Source organism: Lingula anatina, chromosome 8 (assembly GCF_051362555.1).
Source record: "Lingula anatina isolate TDL-2025a chromosome 8, LinAna3.0, whole genome shotgun sequence".
Lineage (NCBI taxonomy): Eukaryota > Metazoa > Brachiopoda > Lingulata > Lingulida > Lingulidae > Lingula > Lingula anatina.
In genome coordinates, this window is record NC_141774.1 from 11,883,243 (window position 1) to 11,905,843 (window position 22,601).

At 38.3% G+C, this 22,601-nt stretch overlaps 1 protein-coding gene across 2 annotated transcripts; it reads left to right on the top strand.

The window, feature by feature from the left end:
- The first annotated feature begins 1,362 nt into the window (after positions 1 to 1,362).
- Positions 1,363 to 21,494, top strand: LOC106153875 (14-3-3 protein zeta). Of its 2 annotated transcripts, none has more exons than XM_013528001.2 (5): positions 1,363 to 1,766; positions 6,747 to 6,879; positions 15,205 to 15,368; positions 18,692 to 18,787; positions 19,755 to 21,494. In XM_013528001.2, exons 1-5 carry the CDS (start codon positions 1,461 to 1,463, stop codon positions 19,809 to 19,811), a joined length of 756 nt encoding a protein of 251 aa, XP_013383455.1. In that variant the 5' UTR covers positions 1,363 to 1,460; the 3' UTR covers positions 19,812 to 21,494. The 2 variants fall into 2 exon arrangements, with proteins under 2 accessions (XP_013383455.1, XP_013383454.1); XM_013528000.2 differs by lacking the exons at positions 15,205 to 15,368; positions 18,692 to 18,787; positions 19,755 to 21,494 and adding exons at positions 10,721 to 10,884; positions 11,376 to 11,471; positions 11,896 to 13,734.
- The last annotated feature ends 1,107 nt before the right edge of the window (positions 21,495 to 22,601 follow it).

Below are 22,601 nucleotides of genomic sequence, written 5' to 3' on the forward strand. Positions count from 1 at the left end.
TTATTCAATCAAATTCAACCTCAATTATTATCATTATTATTTATTTATTTATTTATTTATTTATTTATTTATTTATTTATTTATTTATTTTTATTTTATTAAGTGCACGGGAAGGGGCGAATTGAAAAATAATACGAGAGTGGGAGAAAATTGCTTTTTTTCCAAAGAAAATTCGATTTGGCAGATTGTACACGTTTAATCATTTAGGCCCGACTATGAATTAACACATAGAGCTGTTTTTTTCTGCCCCCAGCCCGTCTCTCCTAGGCCCTTTATAGGCCTACACCGTGATAAAACTTTCCTAGCATCCCTTTTTGTCTTTTATTTTCCAACTAAAAGTGAAATCAAATTTTTTAATATCTTACATGTTGGTAATCAATGAAATTTTCCACTTTTTGTTTCAAGTCAATCCAGATCACCCACTGCAAATTTACCATTTATCTAAATAATGCACCTTAATTCTAGATTTTTTTCTTAAATATTTAAATAATAGGCCTAAGTGTTTTAATAAATGATAATTCCTTTGGCAGCTATAAGCAGATTGCCTCGAATGGCGGTGGGGGAGTGGGGAGGGGAGGTCTAGGCCTATTAGGCTATATATAGGCCTATATTGTAGGCCTACCGAGGCGGAGTTGGCTGGGGAGGAAGCTCCCTCCCTCCAACCCCTAGCTCGATCTCCACCCCTCCCTTTGTCGTAGGTCACATAATATGTCTTTTATCCCTTGTTGAAATACTGAGGTTAAATTAATTAGTTTTCAAGCAAAGAAAATCGGGTCGCAAGGTAGCGCGTCGGGGTTTTCCACAAACTGTAATAAGTTTACTTTCGTTTGGTATTGTTTTATTTAGACCTTATAATGTTGGCTATTTATAAATCGACAGCTGCCGGGGGTATCTCGTCTAGATCTGTAGACAACTACAGACGATCTATTGACTTGTTCTGCGTATATACTGAACGGTCGATCGCTTGGAGGCTTACTTTTCATCCATACCCCCGCAAACTACCAGATGCATACTTTAGTTATTATTTATTGAACGATTTAGTCTACTACTTTCAGTCTGATTTCACAGCGACCCGGTATCGTAGCAACAATTGACGTCATCGACCCTGAAATTTGCTCCAGTAGTCCCCGTATAAGGAACTGCGGAATCCAGCGCTGGACTACTTTCAACTTGGGCACTATTTTCTCATTTTCAAATATTCTGGTAAATTTTTATCAAAAATTCAGTCATGTTTATCCCGCATATACTTGGCTTACCGCTTACTCAGATAATTATTCAATGCTTATCTCAGTTACATGAAAATATGATTTGTAACATGCAATTTTATACCGGTTCCCGCCATATGGCGTAGTAATAATTGATAACATATGTAAGTTGTTCGGTTAAGGAAATCCGCCATTTTGTGTTAACCAGCAAGGGACAGGCTAACACTTTGATCATTTTTGTGCACAATTTTCAGCATGTCTGATTCGGCCAAGAAAGATGAGCTGGTTCAAAAAGCCAAGCTCGCGGAACAAGCTGAGCGATACGATGATATGGCTGAGGCGATGAAAGAAGTAACAGAACTCGGCGCAGATCTGTCCAACGAGGAGCGAAATTTACTCTCTGTTGCGTACAAAAATGTGGTGGGTGCTCGCCGTTCCTCGTGGAGAGTTATCTCCAGCATTGAACAGAAGACGGAAGCAACTACGAAAAAGCAAGAAATGGCTAAACAGTACCGGGAAAAAGTCGAATCTGAATTGAAATCTATTTGTCAAGATGTGTTGGTAAGTGTTGCCTGACATTTTTGTCTGATGATGACTCATCCGGCTATTTCAAATTCAGATTTTGCATAATACGTGCATATTGAATATAATAAGGGAGTAACTTCAGTTGAATTGGTACGATAATGTGCACTGTTGACAGTAATGCTTTAGACATTTGCATTATTCTTTAAACTGTTTTAATTGCTGTCAAGTTACATTCTTGAAAACCGGAAGTATAGTTGCACATTTTGGGACAAGGTCAAGCAGGTTTCCCGGTGAAATGAGTGACAGTTGGATCTTTTGTCTGAAAGTCCCTTTCATCCATCAGACTTTTGTTATCTGGAAAATCGCACTGACACCTCAAATAATCTGTTCAATCACTATTGTAATGTAGACAGGTACGGAAGTGTGCAAGTGCCCCACCCATTTTGGTAATGTTTCTCACTGTAACGTTTACAGTGAGGACATTAGGCATTTATTTCATACTGTCATATGAAATAACACAAATATTTTGATGTTTACCGTAATAACGTGCTTATTGTTTATCAGAGAAATGCATTTTATGAAAAATATTTTGGTTGCAAATGCAGTTTCAGGAGTCTCTCTTTTTCTCACTGTTTCAAATGATTTTCACTATTTAGAATTATGCACTGCCAGGAAATAGGCTACTTATACAATTCATTTGTGTAATGAATATTTGTTTGGATTTGTTACTTGTGTTTTTTTTTTTTTTTTTCATTTCCATCAGTATGGCGAACATTTAATGGAAGTCTTAGCAACTGTAGTAAAATGCCCCTCCCCCTTCTTTTATGGGCCATTTTATTATGAAGTAACTGATATCTATCTAACACCTGACTTGTTAGATTATCACAATATTTCTCTGACCTATACTGATTGATTAATAGTCTCATCTTTATTTCTATACTTCATGACATGTACTAATATCCCTTCTAAAACAGTTTATAATTTTCAGATTTTGAAGAAATTTTTGAGGTAGATCATCCCTTTAACTGTAGGGTATGCCAAGGATTCTGTGTGGAAATAAATTATGCTGCATGCTTGCAGAATGTCTGGTTGCAAAATGTGTGGTTTGCAGGTTATTGCTCTGCATTGGTATTGATTCTTTTTGTGGACCACATAGTTGCTGTGAGTTTAATCATGTGAAAAAAAGTCATCTTGATAAAATCTGAACAGGGTTTCTTTTGCTTTTAGTATGCTTTGAGTGTTTATAAAGAAGCCTGTTAACTCCACATAAATCAAATGATGCTCTGCAACAATAAATTAAACTGGAAAGGAAGATTGCAAAAATAACAAAAAAAAATCCACTTTTTAACTTGAGTGAAAGCGAAGAAGTAATAAATGAATTCATGAGATTACTACCCTTAAAATATTTATTTATTTATTTATTTATTTATTTATTTATTTATTTATTTTTGTGTGTAATATGTTTTCAGTGTGGACTAATATTTATCTCCAGTAGGAGAAACCTTCCCAAACCTTTCAATTGCCTAGAGATTTGTAGGTGCAGACCAAGTGTCCAGACTAAGGCAATAATTGACTGATATTGAGCATGTTTTCCTCAATAAAATGTTGTTTAGTTATTAGTCATGGTGGTGTGAGCCAAATGTATTCATGCTAGATAACATAAGCTGTATTTGTTGGAGCAGAGGGCGGGCCTTATCTCCAGGTGGAATCTGCCCAGAGCCGGGCAGTAGGTCTGTCTCTGGCCGAGATCTAGCCGTATCTGACACTGTAATGTGGCCATTTTGTTGGGACATATCAAGATCTGGTTTGAACTGGGACCGACTGTGCATGCCACTGGTTAGAGTGTGAAATTATACATTGACACAGTAGCTGGGTTTATAAAATGTTTTCAGTGAAACTATCTGAATGAATGATATATATTTTCCCCCATTTTATATGGAGTTTATTTTTATGTGACAACTAAAAATTATTATAATTCAAGTAGACCAAAAATTAAGTTGAGAACAACTTTGTCAAGTTCTTTTGTGTCCCTGCAATCCATAGCAACCAGACTGAATGGAAACGACTCCCTTTTGTTTATTGGTCTCGCCTTGTGCCTCCAGTATCAGACTGGCTGAAGTAGCTCTTTTAACACAAATCTTCCCATTTCTACTACCAGGAAGAAGAGTAAAGAAGTATTTTTAAGAGAACAGTGGAGGTGAATTTGGATGACTGGATTGTGTTGTCTTTGGCAAAGTCCTATTGTATTACCCCAAGATGACTCGCATGAATGATCTACCTATCTTGAACTGGTTTTCGAGTCAGAATTTTGACAGCTTTAACTGCAGCAAGTTGTGAGGTTCATATACTTCACAGTCTTGGGAATATAATGTTTTTTAAATTGGGATAAATCGTTTGTTTTTGGAAGTGATTTGTATGATAGAAATTTGAGTGTGAAAGTTTTCTGGCGGAAGTTGCTTCACTGAGCAAGTCCCAGGTTTTAAAATAGTGTGTCATGTTGTCAACTGAAACACCCATCATCCATCACTGCTGACCTGGACACCATAGGGCATTGCAGGTTACTCGATTTACATTTAAGATTTGTGAAATGACAACGAAGTTAGAGTTGGGAGGGGAGGGGGTTGGGTTCTACTATTTAGTGTGGACAAATTTTGAATCCACTCATTGATTTGATTGATTTAGGGATAAATGCACCGAGCAGAGATCAGGGACTGGCTTGCTTCCACTGTCCAACTACTATCTTGACAATTTCTGGTATGGCTGACTTAGTACCATCTAGGCAACCTCTGCTTTGACTAACTTGGTTTTATCTAGGCAACCTCTGGTATGGCTAACTTGGTTTTATCTAGGCAACCTCTGGTATGGCTACCTTTGTTTTATCTAGGCAACTTCTGGCATGGCTGGCTTAGTACTAATATCTTGACAACTTCTGGTTTAACCTCTGGTTTAAGCTAGCTCATTGATCTAGCTATCAGCGTGAAGGGCCAGCTTGCTACACAGCAGTAGGGAAACCATGTGAGAAATCAATGAGCTGCAGCAGCGTAATAATCCTGTGATACATCCAACAGTTGGGTTAATTGCATCCTCATATGTGTTCTTGCATTTCTATTGCATTTCCATGTGCAAGTAAATGGGGCGTGCAAGTATGTGATGCTAGCATTGTAATGTGGCTTGAATATAACAGAGATTGGTATAGAACTAGGTCAAAAGCCGTGGAAAGGGCCGGGAGCCTGAACCTAAAGCTTAGATGGCCTCAGTCAGTGCATTAGAAAGTGAGCACTTGATGCTGTTCTTTAGGGAATTGGTGAAATAAAGTATTCAGAGGGAGACATGCCCTAGAGTGAATATATGTACATAATTCAGTGGCAAGTGGGATTGCTATGATATTAAGTATTATTTTGTGAAAAACAGTTTGTTCACATGGGTTGGTTTAGAATGCTGTTCTTTTAGTTCTGTTGCCAAACTGATTATGAAGGAATGTGAGGTTTCAGGAACCGCATAACCTTGAATTCTTGCAGCATATTAAGGTTTATTCATCTGCCATTTGGTTAATGGGAGTAGTTTAATGCTTATTTTAATAGCACTGCACAGTATATTGAATGTGATTTATTCAGTTTGCAGCTCTGAGAATGGCTCAGTGTCATTCTTCACTTTTGTCGCAAAAAGAGGAGGGATCTCAAAGCCAGGTTTGAATCAGTATTGCATCAGTTTTAACAAAGCAAACAGAGCTCAAAACTCCAAAGAAAAATAAATCATCTTAGCCACGATGTTGTGTCTGAAAGTTACATCTGGCATCTTGTAGTGCAAGTCTTATGTTTTATTTCAAGTTTCAGTATTTCCAGTCAGATTTTGAAAGTAAATGAAATAGGCCATCCTGCATTTGCATAGACATGCACAGGGCTTGTTGAACTTTGGTTAACTAGTCAAATGTTTTTGTGATATAATGCACAGTCAGAGCTTGGTCAACATCTTAGTGTATTGAACTTTTTTTCATGACCAAGTAGAGCTGCCCAGTCTGTTTATCTCTGTAACCGTGGCAGCCTTTGGGTAACCATGGCAGCCTCTGTCCTGCTCTGCCGGGGTGGGGTGTGGAGTCAGGCAGGGAATCAATGCTTCAGTTCAATTCCATGTACATTATGAAAACATGACCTTTGGCGTTACCATGGCATTGCTATGATGACCTTTCTTCTACCAGATAAATCATCTTAAGAATTGGTTTATAAGTGTAATTTAACCTTCAATTATTTGATTTCTTGGCAGTTACCCTTTCTCCCCCCCCCCTCCCCACCCATTTCCCTTCCAATATCTACCTGTATAATCTCAATACATCAGTGTGATGCCTTCTCCCTGTGGTGACTGTTCCTGTTGGACTGTGGAGGTATGTTGCTGTAGACCACAAGGTAGCCCTACCTCCATGAGTCAGGTAGTCTGTTATAGATCAGTAAGAATACGCTCTAGGCTGCCTTCAAACTGGGGTTCCTTTGGGTTGAAAGTGTACAGGTTTTAGCATAGGCATGTGTGTTAGTTGATCTTTATCTGTAAATGACACAACCTCCTCCCCTTCCATTCATGCACATGCACAGCCCACCCTACCAATGTGAACAAGCACACAGAATACAATGTTAATATAGGTACGTGGATTGAGTATGGGATATATATGTCATATGTTGGTTGTTCACTGTGTTTATTCTCTGGTACAGGATCTACATACACCCTCAGTTGGCCTTATACCACAAAGCCAAAGGTCAAATATTTCATATCTAAGATTTTATTTCGCTGAACCATGACTACTTTTCAGATGACATTATGATGACTATGCTCTGCTGTACTCCTTGAAGGAAGTTGGAATAAAGTGCATATGATTTGTCATGGTCTTGATGAGAAATTCTGTGAGGTTTTGTTTTGTCTCTGTTAGGAAACTCCCTTTGTAATGGGCCCTCCTGGCCTGTTTATATGACTATATGTATCATAATCAAATGTATGTCTAATGTGTGCATTTTGATTGGTCTTTTTTAGAGGCTGTTGGACGAACACTTGATACCTAAGTCAAAGAATGGTGAAAAACATGAAAGTAATGTATTTTACCTCAAAATGAAAGGGGACTACTACAGATATCTAGCAGAAGTGGCAACTGGGGAAGACAGGACGAGTAAGTACTACGGAGATAAGCCAAGGGTAAAACTACCCTGCTTCTTCCTGCCCCCCCCCCCCCCCCCCCTGCCCTTTCAATTCACAAAAAAAAAAAAAAAAGTATGTAAGTCATAATAAGCTGGGAATTCCCCAGGATTTGTGGCACACGGAGTCCAAAATATACATCTGTAATTTGGTCATCAAGTTTCAGGGGTCCAACCCAAGCAAGCCCAACCAAAAAATTCTAAGCCATTTATCTGTTTTTGGAAATATAGACCATGTTTTGAGGCTTATGACTGTCCAAATGCTGGGTGGACAGTTCTCTTTGGAAAGTCTTTGATAATGAGTCAGTTTTTGGATTAAAAAATAACTTTAGAATGTTTGCTGTGCATCAGCAACCAGTGCATAGCAGATCAAACGGTGAACTTGACCTTAATATATTATTCTTGAAGTTAAATGGTTACCTTTTAATCCTGTTATATTGAGAGGTCTCTGACCAAATAGTATAAACCCAAGCAAGATGCATCCAGTTTTCATGCAAAAATAATAAGTAAATAATGATTAAATAAATAGTTATATTCTCAAGGTGCAGGCAGTCAGTGGCTTGCTTTACTGCTTCAGAAAATAAGTAGTCAACCAGTTGTTTATCAAGCTTAATGATTTTTAAAACAAAAAACTTGCCATTAAGTAGTTAGTAAAATAAAGTGTCAGTGTAGTTGTTACGTAAGTGATTCAGATATACAGAGATTAATCTGTTTGAAGAAAGTGTGCTGTGATTTTATTTCCTAGTCTGTTTATAATATATCTGTTTTAATTTATAACCGTCAGCCTTCTTTCATTCCTTCCAATTTAATATTGCATCACCAGTTTAGAGCTACCAATCCTTATTTGAATAACTGTGTCCTTGGGCACACAGCACACATGCCTCATACGTCACTATGTACATCATTTTTTTGGACTTAAGTTTATCACCAGAAATTTGAAGAATTTTCACATTTGGTGAAATTGAATTGGCATACTTAAGTGCAACCTTGAGCAACATATTTTGCAAACTAACCAAACATAAAGCAAACCATACTCATCTTTGTATTGATTTTCTCCATTCAAATGGATGTGAAGAGGTAAAATGCATAAACACTAGTGCATTGGTTGGAAAGGACTTGATGCCATTCATTAACATGACGTGCATCTCATTTTTTGTTGCTTTCACATTTTGATGGTCATTGAATTTCAAGCTTTTGAAATTTCCAGATTTTACTGTCAATACTAACATTAGCCCCTCTCAGGCAAATTCTTGGCTGACTCTTATGGTCTCCATACCTAGTTTCTTGTAGCCATCCTGTTTAACTTCTCCTGGTCACTGTAGTGGGTAGGATGACTCTTAGCAATAATGCTCTTCTAATGCATGCCTTCTTGCAGCTTGACACTGCCTAGTTCCCTCCTTGGTGGAAGAAGTGCACGCGCCTTTGGTTGGCAGCAGTTAGAAACTTGCTTTTCAATCTTCATTTTCTGATCTTATTTGTTTGTTTATAAGTCTCTGGTTCAGATGGGAGGAGAGGGGTATTGTTTTGCTTTTATGTACAGACACTGCGTGTTTGTGCATATAGTCAGCACCTGCTTCTGTCATTGATTTTGTCGTGATTTTTTTCACTGTTCGCACGCGCACACACACACACACACAAAAAAATGAATAAATAAAAAGACTTTTGCTCAAACTTACTACAGTCATTTATGGCAATTTTTCCCCTCATTTTTTCATTTTCATTGAGTAGATTTGGTTGGAAGCCCCTTCGTAATTGCAATTTCATAATGCTCATGTAACCTATATTTACATAATTGAAAATGGATGGTGGTTATACTTTTCAGTATTATGTAATATTGCATCAAAATTGACAATAACTCTTTTTGTCCACTACCACCATAAGCACTATTTAAGAAAAACCAGTTTGCTAACTATTCCCTAACTTAATAATACAAGTAGAATTCCTATGGATTCTTAGGACTAAAATACACTCAGATAAGAAAACCAGCTTTATTGTAATATTTAATCTTGAAGTAATGCAGTCCTTTTTTCCACAATTTGGTAATTTTAGTGCTGTCAGTGATGTTACCCACTCGTCATATATATTGTGCACAATATTTTTTTCTCTTTTTGTCTGTACATTTGACAGCTTTGCTGCCTTGTTATTAGTGTGGACATGTTTTATTTGGCTTTGTATTGTACTACAGTTTAACCATTTCAAATGGCTTTCCAAACAGCCCTGTCTGCTAAGACCTTGTAAATATTTCCCCAATTTTTTTAAGGTGCCTTATCATGATCTTGGGTATTTTGTTTAGAATATATATTTTTCCCTTTGGAAGTTCAAGGTGTGCCTAACAGATAGTTTGGTGTATAAGACGGTGTCAGTAACTAGAAATAAAGTAGAGGAAAGACAACATGTATATTTTGTGTACCTCTTTCATTTGTGTCTACATTATCTCTTCCTCTCCATCAAACAATTTCACAAATACTAATGTGATGAGAGTGCTTTAGCAATCAGCGGGAATTGTGAAGACTCCTTAATGGGTCTTTAGGGTTTGCGTTACCCGAGGATTATATTTCGGAAGAGAATTGCTGGAAGATTGTATCCTGCTTGCCACCTATAATCCAACGTGTGCTGTTCGCGTATGTTTGTTTGAATTGTTCGCCAACCCATTGAGTGCTACATCGCCTGACACTGCTAACGTCACAGCCCCGACCTCCGATGCCAGGCTAACACGCAGAAAGGAGCACGGGAGAAATAGGTAGGGATAATGCTGTGTACGACCAAGCTCTCTTGCTCCTTTCCGCAGTGGTTCTTTGTGTCCATCAAACAAAACAAAGCAAAACAAAAATTCATCAGTTTAGACATAACGGTCAAAATGTACTACCTTATTTGGAAAAATGAAAGACGTATTGTTAAAAGAGCTCATTTGCGAAATGCACCTTTGATTTTTCTTTCATTTCACGGATGTTAATAATGAATTTTTTTCAAAAAGAAAAAGAAAAGTCCTGGCATGTGTTTGTTTTATGATGGTTGATTTATTTTGAGATTTGTTCTTCGCTTTGCACAGAAGAACCTCTGGTGGGAGCTAGGGAGTGGAGGTGACAACTTCAGGATGCAGGGCTTTTCCCAGGATTGGGGGTACAGGCCGTCCAAAATTATTACCTGTAATTGCCTACAAAACTTCAGGGAGTCTAAGCCATCATTTAAAAAAAAAAAATTCATAAGCCGTCCAGTCGTCTTTGAAAAAAAAAATTACCCATCTGGTGGTGCTGGTGGCCATCCAAATTACAGCTGGACGGTTTGCTGGGAAAGGCCTTGACTGGATGGGATAAGGCACCTTGGCAGAACTCAAAGCATTCGTTTTGTTACACATTCATATCCAGATAGAAAATAATCGGGAAGTCATTTGTAGCGGCTGACATGACAGTGATCCAGAGTGTGTGCAATGAGTTTGGTTCCAGCGCTCTAATCCCATTTCTGTCTGCTGTCATTTCATTATTCCCCATTTTCCTGTTTGGATGGAAAAGAGTGAGGCAGATTGCTGCATGCGAACAGGAAACTGCTTTATTTTTGTGCGTGTGTGTGTAATTCCATTGCATCTCCCTTGCATCGGCAACTTTTCCTTTTGGCTTGTGCTCAGTGGCTGAAGTTTCTCCTTAACATCAGTGTCTGTAAAGTGTTAAGACAGCTCCTAAGGTGTTTTCAGGCATCATTGAATTTTTTGTTAGATATGCTGCTTTGGGGGGGGGGGGGGGGTATTGTATTAGGATTTGTTGTTTTCTTTCAGTTGTATACTTGGCAAAACCTTAACCCTAAGTTATAATTTATTTTCAGCAAATAGCCAAAATTCGGATAATGCCTATGAAGAAGCGTATAAGACTGCCAAAGATGAAATGAAGCCTACACACCCCATACGACTTGGCCTGGCATTAAACTACTCAGTATTTTTCTATGAAATTATCAATTCTCCTGACAGGGCATGTCAGTTAGCAAAAACGGTGGGTTGAATGCAGTTGTATCTACTATTATCATTGCACTGTCTTTTATCTCAGTGTTGGGCAATGATGTGGTAATTACTAAAATTCCAACTCTGTTTAACAAATAGTAATTGGTCCTTAGGGACTTTGAAAAAAGTGCCTTGTGAGAGGAAATGTGAAGGTATTGCTTTAAAACTTCAGAAAATAAATTGTGAGAGTCTTGATTAAAAAAAAATGGACAAGGTGAAAATATCTTCAGCAGGAATGAGATTTTTCCCATTATTGGCAAATGTCTTACTTTAATGGAACCAAAAATGTCATTTTGGAAATTGATGCAGATCTGAAATTAAAAAAAAATGGAGAGGGGGGGGGGTCTGGACCCCATGCCACATTTTCAGATTTTCTCACTAATGGCAGTCTAATCACTGCTCTAGACTATTCTACTTTTAGAACCTAAGGCAGTGTGAAGCTGTTTTTGATTCCTGTTGTATATATTCTGAATCTCTTTTCAGGCTTTTGATGATGCTATAGCCGAGTTGGATACTCTGAGTGAGGATTCGTACAAGGACAGCACACTAATCATGCAGCTGCTTAGGGACAATTTGACGGTAGGGCAAAGCAGGGCTGGGGTTTTGTGCACTGTCACTGTAACAAAACTGAGGGTCTGTGTAACAAATTCTGTCCTCCATTTCGTTATAATGGTTAAAGATAGCCTGACCTAAGTGGGTCAAAATTTTGGGCGAGGCTTACCTGTACAGCTGCCTCTCTATCGTTGCGGACTCTGCCACGTTACACCACCATCAGCAAAAAGCAGCATAATGGCACAAAATTAAAATATGGTGGTGATGATGCTGTTTTGCATTAAGTAACATTGCATCAAAATTGACAAAGTAATGCTCTTGGCGGATCCTTATTTTCTGCTTAATGTCTATTTTTAACAGCTTTGCTGCAATTTTATTACTACAAACCCTGTTTATGTATCTATATATACATATACATAATAGTAAGTTGTGTTTTCGTTTTATTTTACAGTTGTGGACTTCAGACACGCAGGCAGAAGGGGAAGAAGCGCAAGATCATGAGAATAATTAACCTTTTTCTCTGCTCATTGAACAATATCAGAGACTACTGAAACTGATATAAAACTTTCAACAATTTATCGTAAAGCAAACTAAGCAAAGTGAGAATTTAAAAAAAAACGATGAGGAAAAAAATGTGCTCATGTGGTCAGACTTGGCACGGTGGAAATCGACAGGAAATTTAACACTTTGTTTGAGCTACTTTCTTAATTGGTTTTTGATTTCAACAACAACATGGTAAACGTGAAAACGTGACAGTACCCCCACTGCCCCCCACCCCCACCCCCAAGAGACGAAGGCAAAAATATGGGGAGGTGGGTGGGAGGGCAGCTGCATAGCGTTTCATTGCCAAAATAATGTATTCATTGTCGTGACAAAGGGGGAGTAAGGCACTTTTGCTAGTACGTAGACATCTACAGTTGCTTAATTCCAACAGGTGCACTCTAGATAGTACCAGTAGGCGCACCTCTGTTTCTCTTTAGAGTTCACTTTAAGCAAACTCCTGGTTCCCTATATCACAGCAGGGCAATGGCCCTGTTTCTGTCTCACCACTAAAGGTACAGCTTGCCCTTGTACTATCATTTTTCTCTGCAAGGAGGAAAAAACGTCTTTCATGTACTTTTCAGTTCAGCTTGGGTATTAAGAGGGTGGTTATGGATCGATTCTTATAACATGCCAAAATGAAGTTAACTTTACACCACTGCTGGCTAAGTTTCAGCTGTGTGGTTTGTGAAGTGATTAACAAGGTGAAGGGATCTGTATTCACGTTAAGGCTTACTTCCCCCTTTTTCTTGATGTTGTCCCATTTCTTCCTCTGTCTGAAAGACTCGACCCAAACATTTACAGATCAGATGCCATATTACCTTAATATTGTCCCATTTCATCTTTTAACCAGTTTAGAACATTTACAGATCAAATGTTATAATTAAAATGTTTCAGCAGTTGACCATAAGCACTGCAGTGCGTCATCTCTAGTAAGTGGTCTTTCATAGGGCATTCAGAATTTGGTCTTGAAAAGTGGCATAAATGCTGTTAAATGTGCACATTCATACGTTACTTGCTGCCCGTAGCAAGACTGGCAAGTTTTGACCATCCTAGACAAAACCTGGCTGATTTCTACAAGACCACGTGACTAAGCCAACTGTATGTGTGTTAAGTTTGTGTATTGCCATAACTGTATTGACTTTTAATAAACTTCCCCTAAGCCACAGATGTTACCTTCTCAAGTGTCAGCTCATTTATGTAGATCATTATTAATTGTACTATTATTTGTTTTGAATGTTATTGAAATCAAAAATGGCAATGAAGACCTGTGCATAAAGTATAGACAAGTCGAGCCCACTGTGTTTATTAAGTTTGCTTTAGCAATGGAAAAGTTCCAATTGTGCTTTTGAATGTGTTCGTAGCATGATCATATGGTATCGGTTTTTAAGTTGTAACCCACTTTACTATGGAGCATCAGAAGAAAAAAAAATTGACAAAATCTTGTTGTTATTATTAGCATTATTATTATTTGAAGATCAAAACGAGGTCACACGAAGTGGAGATAGAACTGCGTGGTAGTTTTCCATCACTCGTTTCAATAGTTATAACATCTTTTTGACTCGTAGAATAGTAAATAAGTAGGTCTAGAAAACTCCCTTGAGGGTTGACTTTATTATTATAATAATTATTTAGTTAACTCTAGTTGTTACTGCAAGATTGTATTTCTGAATACTATTAAATGTTGTCAACTTTGAATGCAATGAAGTGGATGTGATGTAAAACACGAATAATAATGCTTCATTCGTTATATAGTCCGAGTCTTGTGTGGTATCTATCTCTGTACTAGAGTTATCTGTGTAATTTAGCTAAAGGTGCATTTAAAGTCAATTTTTGCCATCAAAATGCCACCATACAGTTTTGAATAGTATGACTAAGAAATGAACGAGGACTTCGCATATTACTGGAAAAATGAAATTTTTATGACCAAACATTTGAAGAAGGTGCAGTTTTAAAGCTCTCTGATGGCTGATTGAGTGATTAAATCAGTTTATCCTTTTTCACGTCGACTTGGAGTGGTATGTAAAAAAAAAAAAAGTAAAAGTGGTTTATATGCATTAATGGGAAATTGTTTGCTGTATATGCTGAAAGTTGCATATAATTTGTGAAAAAGGTGAAAAGAAGTTGGAATGGGCTTGTCTCGCTTACCCTTTTTTTCAGCCCCCCCCCCCCCCCCCCCCCCAATCCCCAATCAGCTAAAAAAAAAAAAAATTCTGTAGCAGGAGCTGTAGCATATGTTGATAATATGCTTCCAAAGGAATGATAATCGATTTATGGTAGGTTCCATGAATTCTTAATGAGGTTTAAATTGGCCGAATTTTGGTTTGCTGTTGAATTTTACGTAAATGACAAGGTTTGGGCCAGTCACAGACGTGAATTTTGTCAAACACTGATGACAGTTCTTTGATTTTGAAAAACGGACTTCCGTACATGTGTAACTTTGTGCTACTTAATATATGACATCTCTTTTTCCTCCCCCCCCCCCCCCGAAAAAAAAAAATAATAATAATAATATAAAGAAGTAAAATAACTTGGGCTTTTAAAATAAGAAAGTAGAAAGGGAGTTCAGATTTTCAACCCATGCAACCTTATTGCTCAAGTAATATTATAGTTATCCCTTTATGTGACACTGGTATGCTTGGGCTATCAATTTGATATTAAGAAATACCTGCTATTTGTGGGTCACAATGTAGCTAGTGAAAGAATGTGCTCTTGAGATCTTATGTTGAAGGAAATAAGCTTGAAGCCCTATTTCAAATAAATAAATAATAAAAACAAAAACTTGAGTCTTACATTTGTTTTCATGTTATAACATCTGTAACTTCCGAGTATTGTCCTAGATTGAGTGGCAATAACAGACTCACGTCAACTGGAAACTCGCCTATTACATCCCTGATCTATTATATTTTACTGCACATCTCATAAAAACAATTTTAGTTTTAAAGAGGTAGCAACTGTTTGATTTGACAATTTTTTTTTTTTTTTTTTTTTTTTTTTTTTTTTTGCTGGGCTAAACTACAATTTTTCCATACTTACCAGTGGCTGTATAGAAATATCATTTTGTGATTATACAATTATGTATCTGAAAGTTGGATAATGTTTGCCATTGAAAAGATAAAGAGTTATTACACCACATTACCCATCAGCCCTGCATCAAAGGGCAGCCAACCTCTGCTTTTGCATGATGCATTGACAGCATTTGTTTTGCTTTAATTCACAGGTATAGTGGAAAATGCAGAGAAAGCATACAAAGAAGCCCACGAATATGGGAAGGGTAACATGGCACCAACCCATCCAATCCTCCTGGGGTTGGCCCTCAACTTCTCCGTGTTCTACTACGAAATCAAAAATTTGCCGGATAAGGCCTGTCAGTTAGCCAAAGAGGTAAGCTGCCCCTATGGTCCTATTCTCTGTGATTGCATTCACACTGAGTTGAGCCATGGCTTTACAAATACTGGAACTAAATATGACGGACGTACATGAAAGAAAAACTGCCTTATCTTTTAATAGTCTCTCTGCCTCTCACACGCCTCCCCATGTGTCGTCCCAATGGAGAATGGAGCGGAGATTTAATGACAGTACCCCCGCAGGAACGACGCATGGGGAGGCATGTGAGAGGCGGAGAGACTATTAAAAGATTAGGCGGTTTTTCTTTCATGTATGCCGCCATATTTAGTTCCAGGATTTGTAAAGCCATGGCTCAACTTGTTGTGATTCTTTGGAGATTGAACCTACTCGGACTCCGTGGGGAATCTCGGTGAATGTAATCAGATTAGCAGATTAAGGCCGGTGATAGGGTTAAATACGCTTAAAATCATGTTTTTGAGTTTTTTGTGTGTTTATATTAATCAAAAAAGTATCTAACGTTGGATGTAATAACTTTTATGAATTTGCATCGCAAAATGTGTCTTTTGATGAGTTTTTCAACCGGCACGCGCCCCAGTCAGGCTGACAACTAAGCCACGCCTCTGTTACTAAGGGCCGTTGCCATGAGGGGGTCGGAGCACAGTTAATGAGTTATAAGCCGATTACGTGTGCGGTAATAGGTCATAAGTCTTACATCAGCTTAGCAGCGAAGAAGTCTAGCTAGTATACTATGGGGAAGAGAAAAGTTCGTGTTAAAAGTCCATTTCCAGAGGAAAGAAAGAAAATTTTGAAAGAGAGTAGGGCCTATGCGTGGCGGTTGGGGAAAACCGGCCCTATTTGTTCAGTCGGATAACTGATTTCTGTATACCTAATAAATGGGTGAAAGAGTTCGAATCACCTAAATTAATTGACAAATGAAAGGAAAATCGATAAATAAATTTTAAAAAAATGCTAAAAAGGATACTTTTAGCCTAGCTCTTAATTTTTGCGATATATATCGGCGAGCGTATCTGCGACACGTTACGAAACCGGAAATGATTGTTGGTCGCCGTTTGCAAAAGGTAAACTTAATGTTGACAAAATAAAATTTTATTCTCCAAGATATGATATCATGGAGCTTGAGAGACACGCGAAAAATTGTGATGTGAATGGCCAAACGAGAGAAATCCAAGCAAGGGTTGACAGCATGATTAAAACAATAAAAATAAAATCACATGTTAGCGGCTTTGCATTTTACGATGTTTGGAGAAAAACAATTTCAAAATCACGGATCAAGCGGGAAGAAAGAGTTCAAAATGTATCCAAAAATGAAAATCACAAAAAGACACCGAAAATAGTCAAGACTAGCAGGTAAAAAGCAAATAGGGTCTAAGTGTCATGTGTGTAAAAATAAAATATTTATTCAAAAGCCTTCTCTCAGCCACTTTTACCGCTGAATCTTGTGCAGCTGAGAGTCTCCCCTTTATCTTAGCTGGCATTTGAGAGAGACCGCTCTGAAGTAATCACTGGATTTTTCCGTTGATCTGACGATTACCAAGTGCCGTGCAAAATAATCCTGCAGCGTTACCCGTCAAAAAACTCTTATTAACACAAGTGACGGCCACTTGCTCTCGACAGACAGTTTTATCTGATCACTTTGTCGATAACAAAGAAGGAATCTCTCAGGTAAAATTACTCGTTTGCCGAGGAAGAGCCATTGAAACTTTTAAATGCAACTTCACACCTCTTAATTGCGGTTAAACGTAATCGCCTTTGTTAGCGCTTCCTTCTACATATCCTTGACACCCTACTGGGCATCACTAGGCTAGGGCCCTCTCCAGAGCTGTCAATCAAAATGGCGGCACGCTTACATGCCTAACGAGTGGTCGGAAAATGTAACAAAAGCACGATTTTCTGCCCCTTCAAAGCACCCAAACAAAATATTTTTAGATGACAATAAGCAATGGTTCCATCTGATCGTATAACCGATAACAGGTAAATTTGCCAGCTAAGCATTTGACTAATAAGCCCTGTTAACCAACCTGTGAACGTTTTTGGCTGTTTTAACAGCTTTCTATATTGACGAGATAAGTGAATCGCTGCCAAGTATATCTCACTATCTGAGCAACCGATCGTTACAAAAGTTGCACCTATTGTTGTTAGGAATGTGGACTACAGCATGATATCAGGGGTTTAAGAGGAAATTGTTTGTTTGAAAGTTATCGCCTTTTGAAGTGAATAACCCATTGAAATATGGGCTGATTTAACGTAAAAGATGATAAAATCAAAAGTAAATAGTTTAAGACAATTCCCTGGTACCGCGCTGTAGTGTTTTCACCCAGCTTTATGAGGCCTTTTGAATCACTTGAATAGCTGTCTTGGTTATAGAGAAAATCCCAATACCGAAAACGGCATTTTTCCCCTCAAATTGGCGCCAGAGCGTCATCCGTTGGACACTGTACTTAATCCCCGTCTTTAATTGGCCTTTTGGGAAGTTTGTTTTAATTTTTTATAAAAACTTATAAGCCCAGGGCTTTGTTTCTATGACTTTGGTCCTTTTACTATTAGTGGCCTTAACAGGCCACCATTTGGTGTTGTGTAGAATACAGAAAAGCTGGTGATGATGTGAGTGAATTTGAGACGAGGTTGTGTTAATCTGATTGGATTCAGCGAGAACCCCTGCGCGGAAGTTGATCTTCTCTAAATGTAGAACGATAGTTGCATTGGGAATGACCCCAAACTCTTATTTCATTCTTACTATGTTTTGAAGTTTTTTTTAACACTTATGCAGAGCAATTTTCTTAACCATGTTGTATATTTTATGTTTGTCTAAATAAACCTCTATCTTGTCTGTGTTCAATGTATGATACAGAATACTCTTAATCGGCCAGTAAGAATAGAAGATCCAAGTACTAAATGATCCACTGGGTACATATGGCAGACCTCTCTTCAAAAGCAATGCCGCTGATTCCGGATGGTCACCCTGCCTCCACACGTGCCATTAAATGGATTAAATCTTGGCTCCGTGGTTTAATTGCTAGGACCGTGCAGTGACGGCATGTGTGGAGGCAAGGAGACCATCATGGTTGGCCATATTTAGGCCGCATTCACAGCGAGTTGAGCCATGGCTCTACAAAGGCACAACCTAAATATGGCGGATGTACACGAAAGGAAAACTGCCTAATCTTTTAATAGTCTCTCTGCCACTCACACGCCTCCCCATGCATCGTCCCTGCAGGGGTACAGTCATTAAATCTTGGCTCCATTGAGACGACACATGGGGAGGCGTGTAAGAGGCTTTCTTATTTAATAATAAGTATTATTATTATTATTATTATTTATTTTTTTTTTTCTCTCTCCAGGGCTTTGATAATGCCATCAAGGAGCTTGATACGCTCCAGGAGGATGCCTACAAGGATAGCACTCTGATTATGCAGCTTTTGAGGGATAATCTCACGGTGAGTCTAACCCTCTGCTTCTGCAACTGCCTTTCTTGCTTTACCTCTCTCTCTCTCTCCTTCCTTTTCTCTTTCTCCCTCACTCTAACGCTCTCTCCTTTCTCTTTCCCCTTCTTGCCCCCTCACCTTTCTCTCTCTCTCTCTCTCCCTCACTGACTTAGGCTTCATTCACATGCAATGTCTATTTTCTAAATTCTATTTTCTATTCGCACTATCTTATGATCACGGTCCGTGCCCTGAATATCCCGCGGCGTAATTACTGGCAGCGCGAGCCAGTTACTTATAGTAACTTATAGTAACTGGCTCGCGCTGCCAGTAATTACGCTGCGGGATATTAAGGGCACAGACCGTGATCATAAGACATACCGCGAATAGAAAATAGAATTTAGAAAATAGACATTGCATGTGAACGAAGCCTTATCCTCTGTCTCTCTCTCTCTGTTTCTCTTCCCCCTTCTATCACTTCTTCCCATCCTCTCAATCTCTCCTTCCTTCCTTCTCTCTCCTCCTCCGTCCCTTTCTCTCCTTTCCTCTCTCTCTCTCTCTCTCTCTCTCTTAGCCTGTCACTGTCTCTTTTGTGTGTTGGCAGAGAAATGCTTGCCATATCTGGAGCTGTTTTTGTGATAAATTTTTGTCTTTAATTTATGATTCTCAAAAGTTTTCAACCTAGCATGCCCCTCCTGGCATTGAGTATGATTATATTATGAGTACATAAGACCAAGAGGTGTGTTAGTCCATTAATCTGATTACATTCAACTAGAGTTATTGTGCAGTTGCTAGGCTTATAAAATTCATTGTGAACTGTGCTTTTAAAACAGGTAGGATCAATTTCTAGGCTTAAGTCTGACTGTAAAGTCATCCCCAGAAGACAATGTTGTTTTAACAGTTATTGCAACAAATATAGTGTGTAGAAAAAAATTTTATTATTTATTCTACTTTCTGTTTAATTAATTTTTTTTTCTTCAAGCTTTGGACATCCGAGAGTGAGCCGGGGGATGACCAGCAGGAGGTCACAGATGATTAATTCATCCGATCAGAATGACCAAATCCAACTCAGACATTGGTCATTGGAAAGTGGACTTAATGATTTGTAGTGGATATTGAGTACAGACACATTAAAGACAGAGCTGCCCTATAATGAACAGATGTGTATTGATGGGAGCCAACACGGAGGCCTTCCCAATTATGTTGTCAAATTATTATAATGCGATGAAAATTTCTTTTTTGTACTGATGCTCTGGACTTTGTTAGTTTGGGAACACTTGGATACTCATACCAATTGCCTCTCCCGTCACCATACTGGAGACTTAATGGGAAATTATTTCACATCCTTCTCCTTATTAATTTTGCTTCACTTAACTAACTTGTTAGAGCTCGTTTGAGGAGTTGACCACTTACTGTTGTACTGTGGTACACTGCCAAAATATTGGAATAATTTGTAAGATACTTTACTGGAAACATTTTTTACATGCAGTAACTTGGTGTTTTTATTTATTTATTGTGCAGACTAATTTGTTATCACCATACGATCAAATCCCTTCATTGGGAAAGTTAATCTTTACCAACCAATCAGATTGTATGTCACAGTGAGCATCATCCAATTGCAGCCTTGCTTTCTTCTTGTCATTAGAATAAATATTGTGTGGTGTGATTTGTTGGTTTGAAGCTAAGCTCTCTTCATTTTCTAATGGAAAGATTGTTTTGAAGGATGGCTGCAGTAGGGAAAGTCATGATGTGGGAAGTAACAGCAGCGCAAGAGAAATAAGCCAAAATGTGGTATAATAATAATCAGGGGATGTCTTGATATTGTCAGCATTACAATTCTGAAGCTTGTCGCAGTTACTTATCATGATATTAAAATTGAAACATCCGTACTAGATGCCTTGTAGGACTTGTTTTTGCATCAGGGGACAGCTGTCAGTTTATTTAAGAAGCTTACTTAGACACAATGCTTTCTTGCAATAAAAAGAAATCAATAATGAGATGTAGTTAGTCCTTCTGCGGTGTAGTATTTCTAACATGATATTTTTCTTTATTTTGAATTCACTTGTCATTGTAGCCCATTTTGCTCAGGTTATTTGGGGGCAACCTAAAACAATCCTCGTTATGTAAGGGTGTTAAAATTGGTGTCTTATATGAAAGACATAAAAAGGATAATGCAGCTTTTTTTCCCCTCTGGGCCTAATCAAAAAAGCGTGTTAATAATTTTGATATCACATTATATTATTTCCACTTAAAACCACCATAGTTTGTTGTAGATGCCAGTCGCAATCAAAGTTGCCATAAGTAATTGATGAACAAAACAAATTAAGCAAATCCATGAGAAGTTACAAATTTGAATATATCGAAAAAGAATGTTATTTATTATCGGTCAATGGTGGAATACATCCACTTTGAAATTTTAATGAAAGACTTGATTTTTTGTGTTAGCGTAAGTCACATGCTACTTGTTAGATTAGAATTTAACTCGTCCCGTTATTATGTCATGGCACAGCGTAATATTTTGTTTAGAGATGCAAAATGTGGGTATTAGCCAGCGAGTAACTCTGTCGATTTATTTTATTTATTTATTTATTTATTTATTTATTTATTTATTTATTTTTTGGTCATATTCCATTGGAGTCCAGGGCAATTTGATATAAACTGTAGTGCTTTGTAGTGTAGCTAGTCTAAGAGAGAGAAAATAAATAAATGTACTCATATTGTATTTTCTTTCTAGTTTTTTATAACTTGTGTTATGCAAATTACTTCAATGAGTAACTTATTTTTCAAATGGGGGGGGGGGGGGGGGGGGGGGTATCGGTATGGGTAGTTTAGTGTGCCAACCAACATGTGGTGCTTACTTTCTCTCTGAAAATGTCTCTTACAGAAAAAAAGGCTATGTGTGATTACCTGGATTTTGTAAGCATGCGAGAAGCCTCAATTGCCCTATTCAGAATAGGGGACTAACTAGTCCGAGGGTCAAATATGGCCGACCCACTTGAATACTTCCCCAAGTGATATCTATTCAGTGTCTATTAGCAGAGTAGAGTGCAAACTTTGTAGTGGGTCGCCATATTTCACACTCGGACTAGTTAGTCCCCTATTCTGAATGGGGCCATTTTGTACAAAGTGTGCCTGCGCGCTCAAGTCACGCTATGATTGATTCACGTCACACTTATACTCTGACCACAGGGTCCGCCAGTAGTCTGTTACAAAATTATATCTCACATACTTATTTACAAGCCCCTGATGTCATAGGGTACGCAGGGGCGGATCCAGGATTATTTGAAGGGGGGTCCGTGGATGCGAAGCCGACCCTCTGCCCCCCCCCCCCCCCCCCCCCCCCCCCCCCAATCTCCCAAAATTGTGGTATTTTAGAGAGCGAAAGGTGCCATTTGGTACGATTTAGAACTATGATTCAACTAGTCAAAATTCTTATTTCAAGAGGGGACCATAGGATTTTCAGAAATAGAAGGTGTGTGTGTGTGTGGGGGGGGGGTCAGGATAGTTTTAGCTACAACACCGGTCACTATTTTTAACGCATATCCACTATTCCGATAAATGTTCACGACGACGAGATTTGTAGATGGAGCTTGCATGCTCTGGAAGGGAACCGCAAATTTCGGTAATATGAACAATTGGCAAACGTTATTCATCCTCTAACGATTCATGATTTTGATAAGGGTCGGGGGTGGCAAGGAAAAAGTTTTTTATCACCCTTCGGACAGCATCTATTAAACGGTAAACGGTGACAATAGTGTAATATGTCAGGCAAAGTAAGTGACAAGTTCGTTAGCTGTACGGGTTTTGTTCATTTATTTCAGGTTTGGTG

Excerpts from the sequence above, each read along its gene's own strand:
- LOC106153875 (XM_013528000.2), top strand. The coding sequence starts at position 1,461 with ATGTCTGATTCGGCCAAGAAAGATGAGCTGGTTCAAAAAGCCAAGCTC. Across the intron at positions 1,767-6,746 it reads CTATTTGTCAAGATGTGTTG|AGGCTGTTGGACGAACACTT; the intron begins GTAAGTGTTGCC and ends GGTCTTTTTTAG. Across the intron at positions 6,880-10,720 it reads AACTGGGGAAGACAGGACGA|CAAATAGCCAAAATTCGGAT; the intron begins GTAAGTACTACG and ends ATTTATTTTCAG.